Genomic DNA, 18,105 nt, shown 5'->3' on the forward strand with positions numbered 1-18,105 from the left:
GTAAATTTCTATTTTAAACCATCTCATAGGGCTTTTAATATCTCAGAGCCAAGATGACAAGTCTGTACAGCCCAGTATATTTCTTTTTTCAGACCTTGGATGGAGGCCTAAACGTTATTCAGTTGGAGACTGCGGTTGGAGCTGCTATAAAAAGTTTTGAGAATTCTCTTGGCATTAATGTTCCTCGAAGCCGTTTTCTGCCTGTTAAAACTACATCTGATCTTCTACTTGTAATGTCAAATCTCTACAGTCTTAATGCAGGATCCTTAACAATGAGTGAAAAGCGAGAATTTCCTACTGTGCCCTTGGTTAAATTAGGAAGCTCTTTTACAAAGGTAATATTTTAAAAATATCAGTTTAATTCTCTGAATGAACCTGCATATTGCCAAAAAAAAAAAAAAAAAAGAGAGAGAGAGGGGTGTGTGTGTATAATTTTAACTTAATATGAAGTGTTTATCTCCATAATTCAATTATCTTGACCATAACACCTTTTAAGAAAAGAAACTTTTGTAGGTGAGATAGGCTGTTTGGAGATATTTTACTTTACCTTTTTTTTAAAAATCACAATCTTAATGACAGCACTATTTTATTTATTTATTGCTATTGAGTCAAATCTGTTTCAAAATTCATAATATTGACTATAGTCTCTTTTTTGGATCTCTCAGAAGTAAAAGAATGCCATTTGATAATAAAAATCCATTGTTAATTTACAGTATGATCTTTAGTCAGTTTATTCATGGACAGATATTTTCATATTTCCAAAACGTTTAATGTGCATGATCAAAAGTCATTGTTTAATCCTTGTAAATTATAGTAAGTCACAGTAACTCATGTTGCCTCTGAATTGTCTTATTTTTGTCCATCCTTAAAGACCCAATGCAAACCTGACTGACTTCCTAGTCAAAATGTTTCCTGCTCAGTGGTTTCTCCTTATCTCCTGCAGTAGCTATTTGACTCAATCATTTTGGCATTTAAATGCCAAGTTACTGTCAGTAACCTTTCTCTGAATTTAGGTCTTATATCCCCAATTATAGACGGCAAGTTCTTTTAGGATAGATTTATGTTGTTGAAATGAATTGTTTTCCTTATGTGAAAGGTCCAGGATTACCTAAGGAGGTTTGAAAGTATACCAGATATGCTCGAATTGGATCATCTCACAGTGTCTGGAGATGTGACATTTGGCAAGAACGTCTCATTAAAGGTATGGAAAACATAGTGGAAAGTAGTGTATGGGGGAAGGGGGTTGTTTGTTTTGTAATGGGGAAATTTGAAGAAATGGACTTTGTGTTTTTTGCCTTTTATTTAGTTTTATTATAGGGAAGATATTTGGTTTAAGTTAAGATGTGAAGAAGATGGCCAAACTCAGGCAGTTTCCTCATCTGTAGAACAGGATAATGATGGCACCTCCCTCAAGAGTTGTGAGGACACACACACACACACACACACACATTCTCATATATAAAGAACCATGAAAATATTAGATAATTCTTGTTAGTTATCTATAGTCTTAGGTGATGTTGATAATAAGTAAATACTGTGATATTCACTTGGTTTGACAAGTGTTTCCAGCATGACATATAAAAACAGAAAAGAGATAGGATGTTTTGTCAATTAATCAAAAATGGGCTTGAGTTCTGGGACTGACAGTCATTTAATTGTTCAAGATTTAAGCATTTCCTTGGGTGAAAATGTAAACTACACCAGGCCTGTTTTGAGCACTTGCAGTGTGACAACTTAAGTTTCTGACAAGAGGCAGGTAAGTGGAGTGGCAACAGAAGCGGCCTGGACAGTCGCATCATCCTGCCCAGCTTCAGTTTCCTTCCCAGTAAAATGAGATTGCACTGGGAGGCCTCAGACACTTGTCTCCAAGTCTGTGACTCATTTGTTCTGTCTGAGGCAGTAATTTGGGGTCATTTGCTCCTTCTAACTATATAACCTTGTTAGGCAGTTAGCAAGAAGTCTCTTTATGCCTTAGTTTCCTCATCTATTAAGGAACTCTTGGACTCGCCAAAGAAATGCATGTTTTGGAGAATTTTATAGGGATTGGGACTGAACCCATTGGTCTCACTGGTATTGGAGATAGTCTGGAGAACTGTTTAGAGCTCAGAGGTGGAACTTGAACTTGGGTCTTCTTGGCCATCTAGCAATCATGGCATTGTCTGTCCCCCAGGCCTGTAATTATGTAGACACAAAAGAAGATACCAGAGCAGCAGTCTTGGGTTGGCCACCAATGGCCTGTACCCATTCCTCAACTTCTTAACGGACATGAGAATTCCTGACCTATCAATCAATTTTGCTATAATAGGATTAATGTCAATAGTAAACTATGTAAAGAACTGAATTAGAGTCTAATATTTACTGTAATGTTTACAATTTTGTATTAACGATGAGCTGAATGTACCTTTTAGAACTTTACTGGGAGGAGATGAAATTTGCATCTTAATTGATCTCTGCCCAAGACTGGGATGTTTTGCTGAATCAATGGAATAAATCAATGTTAACTGAAGGGTGAAATATGAAGCTGCCTTTTACTCTTAAAAAAAAAAATAGCTTTTTATTTTCAAAATACATGCAAAGTGCCTTTTAGTCTTTTAAATTTTTTAAAACACCGTCTTTTTATTTTTCTCTTAATTTAGGGAACGGTTATCATCATTGCAAACCATGGTGACAGAATTGATATCCCTCCTGGAGCTGTGTTAGAGAATAAAATTGTATCTGGTAACCTTCGGATCTTGGACCACTGAAGAAAAATATGCCTCCATATGTTTTATTGATTATGAGCTAAATTGTTTTTCACAAATGGAATGTTCAATAAGGTTTGGGAATAGAGGCAGGTGCTTTATCCACTATTTCACTGTACCCTGAAGTATTAATTTTTAAAGTAGAGTTTTCTGCAGTACGCTCTTATTTAAAAGCACAGATGGACATTTGAAAGCAATACTTCTTCTTTGAAGAGATCTGTATGTACATCATTAACTTTGAAGTGCAATATTGCTGGTCTTAACACAGGAGTGGCTCTGCTGGAAGATCTTTTAACAGAGGCATGTCTGGCTCCGGTCATTTTGAACTGCTTGTAATTTAAAAATAAAGCTGTGAAGCAATACATATGTGCACATTTATAATTTTTCAATTATGTCATTTTTATGAAGTAATCTTTCTCTATTGCAGAATAGATATTTAAAAGACTGGGAAGGCTTGAAATTGTGGTACTTAAATTTTTGCATCTTTGAGAATTTTCTTTGGCTTTGGCTTTGTACAAAATGGATTGATACCTCATCATGTTTCTTTGTGAGGATGTAGACTAGCCAGTTTTATTTCCTTCCAAAGGATGTGTTTATTCTTCAAGAGTGAGTGTATAGTATATGTGTGTGTATATTTTTGCTTGGTGGGAATCGGTTATTGGATTGGATTTGGCTCCTTTATGCTTCTCTCCTCTCTCCTCCCCCATCTTCTGTGGGGTCAAAGAGTAATAAGTAATGTTTTTCACATCACCCCTTTCCTTCCTTTTGCTCCATCCCTCCTTTTGCTGCATCCTCCCTTTATGGTTTTGGGTTTGGGATTTTTTTTTTTTTAAATCATACACTGACAATTTTCAGGACAAAAAGATTAATCAAGAGTATCTCAGAATGGCCAAATAATAAAGCTCACAAATGGCACTACAAGTTGTCTGTCATTAAATTACTATGTTCTTTGTTATTAAAATGGTCACTTCCATTTCTTCCAAGCTTGTTCTTGGGCCACGTGCTTTTAAGATCCATAGTAATGCTAAACTGTATCTTACTGTATAACTATTAAAAGAAGTTGGTCTTTAAAAGTCTTGATATTTTTATAGCTTTATTTTTTAGACAGTTTAAGAACTGATGACATCTTCATAATGGTAAAGCAAAAAAGACAGGTTTGCCTTTGAGGAAACCTTAACATAGCAATAGACCATTTGGTTGTACATAATCATTACAAGGTTAGGCACTCTGACATGTTTAGGTAAGATTGTTAATGTGAGATGAAGCACAGGCACTTTGTTACTGGTAGAGTGCTTACTGATTCTAATAGTGAAGGTAAAGTGTTTGTTTATAAAAAAATTCTCCAAACAAGTTAACTCCATTCATCACCTTACACTCCCCTCCCCAATACTATAATAGCTTATATATAGCAACCTGTACTATATTATGCTAAAAAATTCTACTTCTCTCTGGTATATAGACATCACACATCAAAGTAACTTAAAATTAAGAACCCAAGGTGTGCAATGTTTAGGTAACATACAAAATTTTGAAATAAAAACTTATTTTCACAAGTAGGCAGACTTGTATAAATAAGCATTTGTACCTCTGCCAAAAATGAGAAAGACAAAAAAAAATTCTTCATAGGTTGCTTTATAAATATAAAAATACAGATATGGAACACCAGCCCTACTTACTATTACTGAAAAGTACTTAAATTAGTAGCTTCATAAATTAATGCCAACATCTTATTCTTTAATCATCACTAATGATTATCATTTCAAGTGGTCAGAATAACCTGGAAAGCTTTACTCAGCATGGGTGGCAGTATAAAGAGAAAGTATGAGATACACAAACCCTGAAACATGAATGCTTACTAAAACAAAAAGGGGAATCCTAAATCCAAGCAATCAAAAGATGTTTATTTTTTTATAGAAAGATCTGTAAAAAAATAATTTTCCAAACAGCATTACTTTCATAGAGAAAACATTTTCTACAGAGGTTGACTTAAGATTTTAATATTTTAAATTGTACCATCATTAAATAAGGTGGGATACCATATGAATTTCATTGCACTGGAAGAAATGCAAAGCATTTTTTAATATAAAGGTATATAGAGCATTCTAGTCAACTACAGCTGTGTTACAGCTATGTGTTCTTTTGGATTTGGTCCAAAGAAACCTGAGTCTGTTTCCAGAGAGAATGAAAAAATGTTATAGACACCTGATCAGTTATCCCTCACTGAGGATGCACAAAAAAGGACATTCCTTGCAGGTCCCACTGAATTCAGTTCCCAACACTGATACTTTCATCACCCTTCCCATTCCCCCACATACATGCTTTTGGGCTCTGCTTTAAATATCTGAGACAGGCATCAAAATTCTTAAATACATCCTGTGGTCTGACAAATAAGTTTTCCAGTATGTTATCACCTCTTCTGTTCCCAGATCTCAGCCATATTTAGGTCCAAATCTTTAAGTCCTTTTAAGGCTTGAAGATTTCCAGTGTAAAAAGCTACATCTGCTGTAACCAACCTAAAAATAAGGAGAAAAAATTATTTTAAATACATTAATTGACCCCTTGGCTATCTAAACTCAAATACATCTGTTTATTTAGAAAATCCAATTTATTTAGAAAATCTTGTAAAATATATCCTGTTAAGCTACTATATAGATGCACACCAGATATTTAAATAATGAATAAGTTTATTAGTGAGTTTTGCTTTATGAAATACTTCAGCACAGTATCTGAAAAAGATGTGATGTGACCTCATGTGCAAGACATTTAAAGTCAAAGGCACCAGGTTTGGAATTGGGACTGAAGGTTCTCTGCTCCCCCAGCTGTCGCTTAACCTCTGTGGCAATGACTTTGCTCATCTGTAAAATTATGGAGGCTAATAATTTAAGGGTCATTTGAAATTTGATCTTGGGTTGACGCCAAAATTTTGGGATTGGGAAAGTGATGACATGTTAACAGCCTATAAATGCTTCACAGTGACAGACCACAGCATATTTTTTGCCCTTACTTTGGGCAGAAGGATATGATTTAATGAATAAACAATAAGAAGCTAATAAACTGGTGTTGTGGCTTTCGGAGTTTCGTGAATTATGTAGGATTCAAACCCAACGCATTAAGATTTCATAAGACAAATTATCTAGTAACATCTTAAGAAACTGGTACATACTAAAATAGTGAGAGAAAATTATCTATAGTAAAAACTGTGGCTACAGGTGGGTAATAACTCAGCCATACATGAACCACTGTCTCCAAAAAAGGAACCTATTGTCTATAACAAGTTTTGGGGTGTTTTTATTGGGAATGTGAGAGAAGGCTATTGTAAAAAAACCAGGAACAATTCAGTCTTGAAATAAGTTTCTAAAATAAATGGAAAGAGATACTTAACCATCTTATTTCTTACTTCCTACAATAGCTCCCTTCTTTTTTTCCCCACCTGCCCAAGGAAAAGAATGGAGTATTTGTAGTCCCAATCCTTGCCTGATTGAGCCTTATTCTCTACACCAATTCCTGCCTTCGAACTAAAATACTTGAATATCTCCTCAAATACTTCAGCTATGCATAAGAATGGCCACATCCCTGATCTTACTACAAGTGCACTTCATGATCAAATGCACCATAATTTTATCATCTTCTCTCCTAGTCTTAACCATTCTAAATCAATTATTAACCCTCACCATGACTTCCCTCCTTCAGTACTTTTCCTGACCATCATGGCTGCTCTAATTTCATTTTCCTACCTTATCTCAACTAAAATAATAGCAGCCATATAGACTTGAAGATTTGCAGAGCACTACATGTTACCTCCATGTGATCCTCACAACAAGCCTGTAAAGGAGATGCTACTATGGAACCTTACTGTACCCAGGAACAGCAATACTGTACAATCAACAACCAAATGGCAGCTATTCTCAGCAATACAATGATCCAAGACAATTCCAAAGGACTTAAGATGAAAAATGCTATCTACCTCCAGAGAAAGAACTGATGGAGTTCAATGATGAACATGATGAGATCAATGGATACTACTTTCACTTTTTTCTTTCACAACATGTTTAATATGCATAACTGCATATGTATAATCTATATCAAATTGCCTTCTCAAGGAGGGAGGCAAGAGGGGAAGGAAGAGAGGTAATTTGGAACCCAATTTTTAAAAATAAATGTTAAAAACTATCTTTTACCTACATGGCTTGCTCCAGTCACACAGCTATTGTTAAAAGTCAGCAATATAGTGATCCAAGACAATTCTAAAAGATTTGAAATGGAAAATGCCATCCACATTCAGAGAAAGAACTATGGAGGCTGAATACAGATCAAAGAATACTATTTTCACTTTGGGTTTTGGGGGGTTTTTTTGTAGTTTTTTTCTTCTTCTGATTCTTCTTTCACAAGACTAACATGGAGATGTTTAACATACTATACACACACACACATCCATCCTATATCATAGCTTCATGTCTTGGGGGAGAAAACTTTGGAGCTCAAAATCTTACAAAAAAAAAAAAAAAGATAACTGAAAACTATCTTTACATAGGAAAAAAAATACTATTAAGCAAAAAAAAAAAAAAAAAAAAAAAAGTGTTAACAGTTGGGGTTTGTACTCAGGACTTCCTGATCCTAAGCCTAGAGTTCTACTGGCTATGTCCTGAAGTCCTGGGTTCTGAAGGCTCTTCCTTCCCTCTTGTCCCCACTCCCCCAATAATGTGGATCAAAGGAACAGTAAATAATCAAGAGTTATCACATATTCTAGCCTTTGTCCTATATACCATAAGTAACAGACTTTTAAAATTTGGGGCAAAGCTCAGCAAAGGCTTTATATTTCTCATTCAAGATATTTTCAATATCAAAGTGTTTTTTACTCAATAGATTTTTTTTATATGAGAGGCAGCATGTTGTAACAAACAGAGCAGCAAACCTTAAAATCAGGAAAATATGTTCAGCTTCTCAATACCTCAAGGACAATGACTATAAATTCTAGACAGACCACTGCTATCTGTATTAGTGGAGGAAGTTCCCACACTTATGATATAGTGGATACTAAGTATCCTGGCTAAAGTGAACAATTATTCAAAAAGATCAAAACATTATCAAAATGAAGACATAACCTCAGAAATTGGGTAACAATTTAGCATAACTAGTTATGTTCCTTCTGCAACACTGTTGGGGAGATAGTAACACTAGAATAAATGCATTTTAGATGCAACACCAATATTTAACAAATATCCTACTTTAAATAGGATACACAAAAAATAAGGCAGTGAAAATAATACTTTATAGGCTCATTTAAAGGACAAAGGTTGCTTCAGTCTCAGTTTATGATGTACTTTACACTTGATGAGTATAAAGTACATTTTCATAGATGACGTTCTTTTAAGAACTTAATAGACATGAAATGACTCATTTGAATGATATGCAGAAAGAGACTGACAATAAGTAGCAACAAGGATGTCACATGCAAAAGAAATCAATTCATAACAAAGATTACTGGCTAATAAATGAAGTAACTTTGCCAATGCTTGAAGATCAAATCAGATTTCATTAATGGAGATAAAAGTTATGAAGTGCCTACCCAATGGGGAATCAGGGGTTTTTAGGTTATTCCCTTTTGGGGAAATTACACATTTTATAAGCCCCAAATTAGTATTTTTTTTTTTAATCTAGTAAGTAAAATCAGTCCAAAGATCATTTATGCAAAAACTACACTGATAATAAAGAAATCTCATGGGTTTTTTTTTTTCCTTTTCTGATAATAAAGAAATAGAATATTTTTCTCTTTTCTTTCTTCCTTTTCAACACAAAACACCTCAATTAAAAATAGTGTCTGTATCTATTTAGGGATAAGTTGAGGATAAATAATTTCCAAGTAGCTTTTAGCAGAATAACTTTATAATATTATGTTAGGCTAGGTTTCCTAGGACAGAATTCAATTGAAAGATGCTGAACAAAATTTATCCTACATAGGAAAATAACTGCTTTTAGATCTTTTCTAAAATGCACATTTTGATAGAGAGGGGAGGATACTGGCTGCCTGAAGACAATATCATTAAAGGAAAGGGAAACTAAGGTTCAATGACAAGTTTTATAGACTTTTTGTGGAGGGTAGACATTGGGCAAGACAATTACAGGAGGGAAAAATGTAATCATAAAAGAAAAACTAATAAAGCAATTCAGAAGTGAAAATACATAAAAAATGTACCCATTTTGAGGTCCTCCATCATTAACAACGTTTAAATGAGATAACTGTCTCTTCATGTGGATTTTGTAGCTTGCATTAATTCTTAAAAACAGTATCTGGAAACACATGAGGAAAAATGTTATTTGACATTCTCCTGAAAAGAAAAATAAAATGATTCAATTTTTTAAAAAGGAAAACATATTATGAAACTAAATTTTAAAAAATTTGTCACAGCTGTCACTATTAATGTGATTGCCTTCTCTGTAGGATGAAAACTTGCTTTTGTACCAACTGACTTTCTACCTCTTACAAGAAGTATTCTGGGATCTAGTTTGAATTGATAATAAAAATTAATAAGATAAATTATTTAGCAGAGTTCTTCTACTCCTACTTCTAGAGCTACCTCCTCCAGAAAGATTTCCCCAATTCCCCAGTTCTCCCTTTTCACACTGCTTTTCACTGACATCTAAGTTCATACTTTCTCTTTCCAATATACTATGCATGCCTCTGGGCCTATTTACAAGATTTTTCTAGCACAGTGCCTTTCATATACTAGGGCTCTGATACATATGTCTTAACTTAAACTTAAAATCCATCCACTTAGACACTAAAGGTAAATGTTTAGAAGAAGGAAAGACACAACCATTATGAAAGTACCAAAGATTACAAGGAAGCCATGCTACATTACTGCTGAAACCAAAGTTTGGGTATTGTCATATGGATCAAGGATTCCCTCTTAAAAGGATTTTGTGGAGTTGTACTTTACCTTTACTCAAAAACTGTGTAGTTTTTATCTAAGGAGAATCCTTGGAATTGCAATAATGTGTCATAAAAATCTGCCACTGTCTGACAATACCTAGCTTTGGTGAAAGTATCATTCCTTAAGATAAAACTTCTGAAACTAGGTTTCAGTCCCTTATAGGGCTGCATAACTCAATGTCGGCATTGTGAAAAATTTAGCTACAGTAAAAGCTATCAAAGATTCAGCCAAGATCTAATTATGTAAAAATAAATAAGCACATCCATTTCATTAGTATGCAAATTTGTTTTCATCTTTAATAAATGGCAAAATTGCAGATATACCATAAATTTCCTTATGATTTCCTATCAGGTAATGTTTGATTTGTATATTTATTTTATATATACCCAGGATCATATAAATATTTCTCAGGTGAAAAGGAGTTGCAGGTGGAAAAATTTTAAGAAGCCAAAAGCTTCTGCAAATAAAGCACAGAGTTACAAATATACTCTTTCAATTAAAACTGGCAGGTCTAAAGTAACAGAATGGTCAGGTACTCTGTGTGTGAAGTAGGAGAGGCAGAAAAGAAAAAGTTGTGAGGGGCTTTTCAAGGGGTACAAAATGCCCTCTGGCATTCTGGGTACTTCAGTGTGAGTCCCAGGACACCGGGGTAAAAAAACACATTCATTTTGTAGAAATAAACTAGGTTTTTAAAAAGCCAATTCCATTACATGAGGAAAACTACCAAATGAAGTTGCATCAAAATTGGTTAGTATATTTTGCTTGATTCTACTTATTTATTATACGGGAAGACATAGTTCATAAAAGGGAAAGAGATGTAATGATTTAGTAATGGGAGAAATGCAAAAAAAAAAAAAAAAATCAAAAAAGTACTTCTAAATGTATAGAAGAAAACAAAGTTCTGAAAAAGATAATCACAGAGCAAATTTTTTAAATTTTTATATATCTTTTTTAAAAAATGAACTATGTAATAAAAATGTTAATGTTTTCATATGCAGTATTATTTTGTTCTCCATATATTGAAAATGTCTGTGTTGATCAAGTTCACAATAAAAAAAAGAAAGAAAGAAAAAGGAGAAACCACATCAACATAGGTAAAAATAGAGTAATAAAAGAAGAAAAATCTGAAAAAGAATACTGATATGGTCTCATCAATATTACTTTCCCTTTAACATGAGATCAACAGGCATTGAGAAGATGGAAGTTTAGACTGGGAAGAGAACAAAAAACCCCAATAATTTTCTTTTTTTTGCTGAGGCCATTGGGGTTAAGTGACTTGCCTAGGGTCACACAGCGAGGAAATGTTAAGTGTCTGAGGCCAGATTTGAATTCAGGTCCTCCTGACTTCAGGGCTAGTGCTCTATCCACTGCACCACCTAGTTGCCACAGAACCCATAATTTTCAAATGAGCATGGGATCTTTAGGAGCAGATAAGCCTAAATGGATTTACCATAAAAATGACATACAATATATAGCATAAAAACACCGAATAAATAAAACAAACATAAAAAAAAATAAATATAAGACACAATCATCTGGGGATGAGTCCCAAGAAGTAAGAGAAAATACCAAGTGGGAAGTGAAAAACTGCCAAAGAATAGTTTTGCTAATTTTGCTACTCAAATAAAATGGGCAATTTGCCTATATTTTGTGGAATATATTATTAACAAAAAAGCATACTGATTTTGAGTTAATTGGCCTAGAAATATCAGCACCAAATTCTCCTATATTCATTTGACTCTACTAACAGTGGAAAAATAACTGACAATGCTGATTTTTGAATTGATTAAAAATTTTGAATCTGTGATCCCTACAATCTGAGACTTCGGCACACTAATATAAGATCTTCCCTTTGCAATTGCTATGGACTTGTGAGATCAAGGGATACTTTGATTTCAGAAATTTTGTTTTTAGTCAACTAATACTCAAGACATCAGCTGAAATAAAAATGTCACACACAAACAACTTAACACTAAACAAGCAGAGATTTTTACTGTGTTTCAATTGGGTCAAAAATGATACATAGTGATACCTTGATGACTGCAAGCACCAACTGACCATCTATGAATGCGGTTTCAGGAACAGAAACTTGCCTGTGTTTGTTCCTCTGGAAGGAGTTCATATATAGCTTCATGCATTTTTGCCATCTGTTTACAAATATTCCTGAAGCAAGTAGAAGGAACAGGAGCTTTCACCTCATACTGGCAATAGAAAAAAATAAGAAAATGTTCAGATCCTCTGACAATGTTACTTTACTAAGGTACATGATGGGCACATTGTCTGTGCTCCTGAAACAAATGCATTATGACAGGAGGGTGAGAGTCCTAGACTGAGCCTCAGGAAGACCTGGATTTCAGCCCTGCCTCTGACACTAAGCTGTGTAGCTCTGAATAAGTCACTTCTCTCAGCTTAAGTTTCCTCATCTGCAAAAGAGGAATAACAACAGCCTGTACTAAGAGTTGTGATAAAGTTCAAACCACATAATACATAAAATGTGCTTTGCAAATTTTAAAGTAGAAGCATATATAGAAATATCAACCATTATCAGTAGGTAATCAGTAGTAAGCACTTACTACTTACTAGTAAGTAGTAAGTAGTACTAGTAAGTACTACTAGTAAGTAAGTAGTACTAGTAAGGCTTACTAGTGTGAAATCACTGAGTCAATTCTAGTTCTACTTATTCTCTCTATACAAATCTTTAAAAAAAACTTACAAATATCCTATGCTATTTTACATTAGAAAATAACTGATTGCAAATATGATGTGGTAAATATGTTAAAATGCTCCTTTCTAGCCCCCCCCAAAAATAGTGGAAAAAAATGCTATTCTCTTAATCAAGGAGAGTGGCAGGAGATCTAAGGAAAATATTCCCATTTTCAGATCTGAATTAAATATTAATTTTTTGCTGGTCTGAAAAACTCTAATTTCATAGTTAGGCATTTAGAGAGACTTTCAAAAGTTAATATAATGCCACAAAATTCTGGATATTATGGTTGTTGCTGATAAAACTTTCTAAGTAATTTTAATGTAAATCTACCGATTACAATGTATTACAAAATGCTAATTCTGAAATAAACCCAATTTGTTTATTACCCTTATGTAGTAATCTGGAAACATGACAGACTCTAAAGAATTAAATAAAAATATCCGTTCCAAAATTTAAGTGTTGTTCCAATATGCCATGATTCCTCATAGCAAAGCATACCACAATGAGCAAAAAAAAAATTGAGAGCTTTTGTTATATGATGTAAATCTCATTTTTATTTCTTAAGCTTTTTTAGCTACCACCTAAATTCTACTGTGCAGTCAATAAAACTGAAGACATCAAGCTAGGATAATCCAAATGATCACTTTTAGGTCAACAAATACTCGCCACATTTAGAATATACCCACATTCAATTAAATGATCACTTTATTTATAAGATTTTAACTAAACAAATAATCTAGCAAACTCACATCCATTATTATTCTTGGATAAAATGTGAAATGTAATATCTATTATATTCTAATAAAAATAGATATAATGGAATAGGAATATTAGGGGGGAAATTGTGGTATTTCTTTAATAGCTCTATATATTTGTACTGACTTTACCCATCTGCCCTATTTTAAGAAAGGGAATGATTTCTCTAGAGAAGTAAAAGTTCCATGGGTGGGTTAATTTGGACATAACCGACTTCTTTTGATGTATTGATCAGTTACCCTGATTTTTTTCCCTCTTTTTTCTTTAAAAATTTTTGTTAAATGGAATGCTCCTCAGAAGGATTATAGGAGAAATTTTGGTGATGTAATGGTAACCATACAAAATTTATTATTTAAAAAAAAGTAGATGAAATAATAAATACTGACTAGGAAGCTTTTTCAAGTCATGTTAGATGCTCTCATGCTACTGTTGTTCACTTATAACCCAGAATGAAATTTCCTGGAAATTGGAAAAAGAAAAAAATTCCACAATGCTTCAACTTGGCAGAGATTAAAAGCAGAGGTGGAAACATCCAGAGATGCACTGGGAGGACGAAAGGCAATATGAAAACAATGGACTGTGGGAAATAACTCAAAGTATAAAGGTATGGTTCAGTTCTATTCAACAATCAATCACCTATGATGTGTACAGCACTACTACCTTAGGTACTTTGAATACAAAAACAAAAATGAAGCAAGTCCTGTCTTCAAGGTATATGGGGATATAGCATATACACAGATAAGTAAAGAAAAAGTAATTTCAGGAAGAAATGGCCTAATAACTAGAAGAATCAGAGAAGCCTCTTGCAAGACCTGGCATCTGAGCTAATTCTTGTATGAAGGTAGGAATTCTAAAGAGTCAGAAGGAAGCATGCTCCAGACAGGGGAAAGAGCTAATAAAAAAGCACCATGATAGAAGATGGCATGTCAGGTTTGGAAGAGTAGTGTAGTGGTACTACAACTAGTAATAGCAATAGTAGTACTGACAATAATAGTACTAAGTAGTATTTAAGATAGTGTTTTAAGATTTCCAAAGCCCTATACATTTGCTACTCATTTAATCCTCACAACAATCTTGTGATAGGTTTTGCAAGGGGGAATGTTGAAAATTATCTATGTGTATGTTTTGAAAATAAAAAGCTTTAATAAAAAAAAAAAAAAAATCTTGTGAATCAGGTGCTCTTATTATCCCCATTTTACAATTGAGGAAACTGAGCATTGGAAAGGCTAAGTAACTGCCCAGGATTACACAGCATCAAGTATTTAAGGCAAGATTTGAATTCAGATCTTTCTAAACTCCAATCCAACAGTCCTCACTTTGTCACATAGCTGCCAAATTAGCTCCACCACCAAGAAGATGAAGGGGAGAACCCTACAAACCCCTATAAAGCCCTGCCGTCACTTCATTCCCATTTACAGATCACTAAGTCCTCAGTGGGAAAGGTAAAAAGATGGTAGGCGAATGTCAGATGTAAAGAGTTAGAATCTAAGTCTTTCCTTGAGCCTTTTACCTCTCCACAATGGAACCTGTTTTTTAAAATTTCTGTGTCAATTTTCTCTCCAAAATCCTCTGCAATCTGGCCCTGGCACCCTACCACCCTTTTCAAAGGTCCCCAATAACCTCTTAATCATAAACTTCCCTCTCCTTTTCTTCCCCTGACCCCTCTGACCCTCCTGATCATTTTCTCCTTCTGGAGATACTCTTTTTCCTTGGTTCCCCTCATTCTCTATCGGCTCCTATTTTTCTTTGCAGATTCTCGTCCTGCCTATCCAAGGTGGCGTTATTTCCCAGGGTCACCATCTTTGGGCCTTTTCTCCCTTTCCACTTTCTTACTTCTGTAACAGATGTTTCTTATGTCTACAGTGAGCTCTGATCTCTCTTAAGTTCCAGCCTGCTCACAGGACACTTCTCCCTGGGTGCAATGCTGCCATGTCAAGCTCAACAACCACAATGTGTATCTCTCCCCCAAGCCTGATTCTCTGCCACTTATTTCTGTCAGCTAGTATCACCATTCATGCAGTCTCTTCTACATGAAATGATAATTATCATTATCGTTTTTCTCTTCTCCCTCATATCTAATCAAACACAGAATCCTAACAATTCTATCACTGCATATCTCTAGCATCTATTCTTGCTTCTCTATTCTTAGCACCATATCCTAGCTCATATCTTGGGTACTAGTCACCTATAGTATTGTGATTACATTCTCACAAGTTTTCTTATTCCCACTCTTTCCCTCATTCCAATCTAAACTTCACTATGTTACCACACTAATCTTCTTTACCCACAGATATGGCTATTCCCCTACATAAAAACCTTTAATGATTCTCTCTGGTATAGTTCAAATCCATCACTTAGCATAGGTTCAGAGCTTCCATACTCTGGTACCATTCTGTCTTTCCAGGCTTCTCTTATTCTCCTCCCCACTCGATTTTCCAGCCAAATTCCCTGCTTGCAATACCCCACAATTTCCCAACTCTGTGACTTCATTCATAATATTCCCAATACGTACAATACCCACTTCTTCCCTCTTTTTACCTCTTGAACTCCTGCCTCTCCTTTAAAACTCAAATGTCACCTCTTCCAGAAAGCATTTCTTAATTTCCCCCATAACCCTCCTCACTACAGACCTTGGTTTACACATCTTTTATACAGTTACACAATAACTTTGTTTTCTAATCGTGTGTTAAAATTCCTATTCTGTACTCATAAGCTCTAATACAGTTGTCCATGTCTTATCTAAACCTTGTATTTCACCCAATGTCTAGCACAATGCTCCATATGCAGTGGAGCACTGAGTTTAAGAAATGTCTATTGAAGTTTAAATTACCTGCTACTTCTACTGACTCTAGGACACTCCTGGATGGCAGATTTCACACTAAAACTTGTTTTCTCCTACTAAACGAATACAAAGTCCTATATTAATGAACACTTACAGTATCCCTGACATTTTCTGTATTTTTTTCTTAATAGATTATCTCCCCTACCATGGGGACTTGAGCATACTATTCTGATGCTTTTTAAAGTCTTTAGAATATAACTTACTAAATACCTAGATGCACAACTATCCCAATTTTCCTAAATAACATTCTACCAAATACTGGCTAGGATAGCTAGGCCCAAAATAGCCACTTCAAAAAATTTACATTTTCTTATGAATCTTCAAGTTATATATCAAAAACCCTAATTAAATTAAAAAGCTATTATGCTCTTTAAATATGTTTGATTACTTTGTACATACATTATTACCTTAGATAGCAGTTTGTCAAATAAGTTATCCATAATCGCTACAAGTTTTGCTGAGATTTCTGCTATATGGTCATGGTAATCCTGTAATGAAAAAATAAAGTATGGGCTTTAAATCTCCAGGCATATCTATTTAGCAACTAAAAATTTAATTTTATAAGCCCAAGTGAATAATACATGAAGAATTACCTTAGTGATATGATCAAAATGCCTGAGCATGCTGTATTGCTTAGGCTGCAGACGAGCTTCAAAATGAGCTCGGATCACAGGAATGTAGTGCACAATTAACTGGAGGCAGCGTGAAGAAAGGGCTGTAAGATATGGAAAGAATGAACAAAAAGAGAGAAAAAACAAAGGGTTATTATAACCAACTTTGATTGAATAAGTTTTTATAAGGCAAAAATACAATAATTGTATACACAAGTTCCAGCTGATTCAATGAAGAGAGCAGCGCTAAATATAACATATTTTACCACATTTAAGAAAAGCATCTGACCATGAAAAGTTCATTACATTGTGTCTTTCCCCAAATAATGTTCCCAATATAATCCAATTCTAATTTCTATCAGTGTTAATTAACATCATGACTGACGAATTTACTGCCATCTGTCATTAGACCGTACCTTTCATCCTAAGTACTTTATACATATTTTCCAAAACAGTGCAACTTCTAAATAATTTAACCTGAATATTAACAATATTTCTCTACTTTACACCATTTGTTTAATTTTCACTTATTATTATATATGAAAAATAGGTGACCTTTACCATACCTGGGAAAACTTAGCCTTCTGTTGGACCATGCAGCCTCATCTTTCCCCCTGGCCATCTTCAACCTTGGCTCCTCACCAGTATTCACCCCCCCAACCCCCCTTCACAGTCTACTTTTTTTTCTTTTAATTATTTTTTTTATTATAGCTTTTTATTTACAAGATATATGCATGGGTAATTTTACAGCATTGACAATTGCCAAACCTTTTGTTCCAACTTTTCCCTTTTTTCCCCGTATCCCCTCGCCCAGATGGCAGGTTGACCAATACATGTTAAATATGTTAAAGTCTAAGTTAAATACAATATATGTGTACATGTCCTAACAGTTATTTTGCTGTACAAAAAGAATCGGACTTTGGAATAGTGTACAATTAGCCTGTGAAGGAAATCAAAAATGCGGGTGGACATAGAGGGATTGGGAATTCTATGTAGTGGTTCATAGTCATCACCGAGAGTTTTTTCACTGGGTGTAGCTGGTTCAATTCATTACTGCTCTATTGGAGCTGCTTTGGTCCATTTCATTGCTAAGGATGGCCAGGTCCATCAGAGTTGATCATCATATAATATTGTTGTTGAAATAAGGAAATCCTGATAGAACACATTTCATTTCACAGGCCACCACTCCCTCTTCTTCTTTCCTTGAGGAAAAGAGTGGTTTTGCTTTGTATTGATATGCCCTTGGTAAATGACTTTGTTTTTTTTATCCTTCCTTCATGTACTACTTTAAGAACCTATGGTTAAGGTTATACAAATGCAACATACAATACAAACATAATCAACATAGGGACACTGCTATAACTTTACAATATGAAACTACAATTTCAAAATGCAGATATGCATACCTAAGTTTTTTGTAGTTATTGTTTTCAAACCAACGATCTGCAAAGCCCCTGCTCCAAGAACTAACTGGCAACTTCTTGAATTGAAATACTAATGGATAGGAAGAAGGAAA

At 34.4% G+C, this 18,105-nt stretch overlaps 2 protein-coding genes across 8 annotated transcripts in view; one reads left to right on the forward strand and one right to left on the reverse strand.

The window, feature by feature from the left end:
- UGP2 (UDP-glucose pyrophosphorylase 2) overlaps positions 1-3,659 on the forward strand; it is a 41,414-nt gene extending 37,755 nt beyond the window's left edge. For 4 of the 5 annotated variants that reach the window (XM_023494916.2, XM_012540181.3, XM_012540180.2 and 1 more), the window contains exons 8-10: positions 93-335; positions 1,097-1,201; positions 2,637-3,119. In XM_023494916.2, the coding sequence (XP_023350684.1) occupies positions 93-335; positions 1,097-1,201; positions 2,637-2,744 (456 nt within the window). In that variant the 3' untranslated portion in view covers positions 2,745-3,119. Of the gene's footprint in view, positions 1-92; positions 336-1,096; positions 1,202-2,636 lie in introns of all 5 variants that reach the window. The other variant, XM_031950559.1, reaches the window with a different exon arrangement.
- A 162-nt stretch (positions 3,660-3,821) lies between these two features.
- The window catches only part of VPS54 (VPS54 subunit of GARP complex), a 77,192-nt gene continuing 62,908 nt past the window's right edge, over positions 3,822-18,105 (reverse strand). For all 3 annotated transcript variants that reach the window (XM_031950556.1, XM_031950557.1, XM_031950558.1), the window contains exons 18-23: positions 17,996-18,083; positions 16,572-16,693; positions 16,386-16,466; positions 11,767-11,874; positions 8,935-9,029; positions 3,822-5,254 (exon numbers count right to left, since the gene is read on the reverse strand). In XM_031950556.1, coding sequence (XP_031806416.1) covers positions 5,149-5,254; positions 8,935-9,029; positions 11,767-11,874; positions 16,386-16,466; positions 16,572-16,693; positions 17,996-18,083 — 600 coding nt within the window. In that variant the 3' untranslated portion in view covers positions 3,822-5,148. The remainder of the gene's footprint in view (positions 5,255-8,934; positions 9,030-11,766; positions 11,875-16,385; positions 16,467-16,571; positions 16,694-17,995; positions 18,084-18,105) is intronic.

Source organism: Sarcophilus harrisii, chromosome 2 (assembly GCF_902635505.1).
Source record: "Sarcophilus harrisii chromosome 2, mSarHar1.11, whole genome shotgun sequence".
Classification (NCBI taxonomy): Eukaryota; Metazoa; Chordata; class Mammalia; order Dasyuromorphia; family Dasyuridae; genus Sarcophilus; species Sarcophilus harrisii.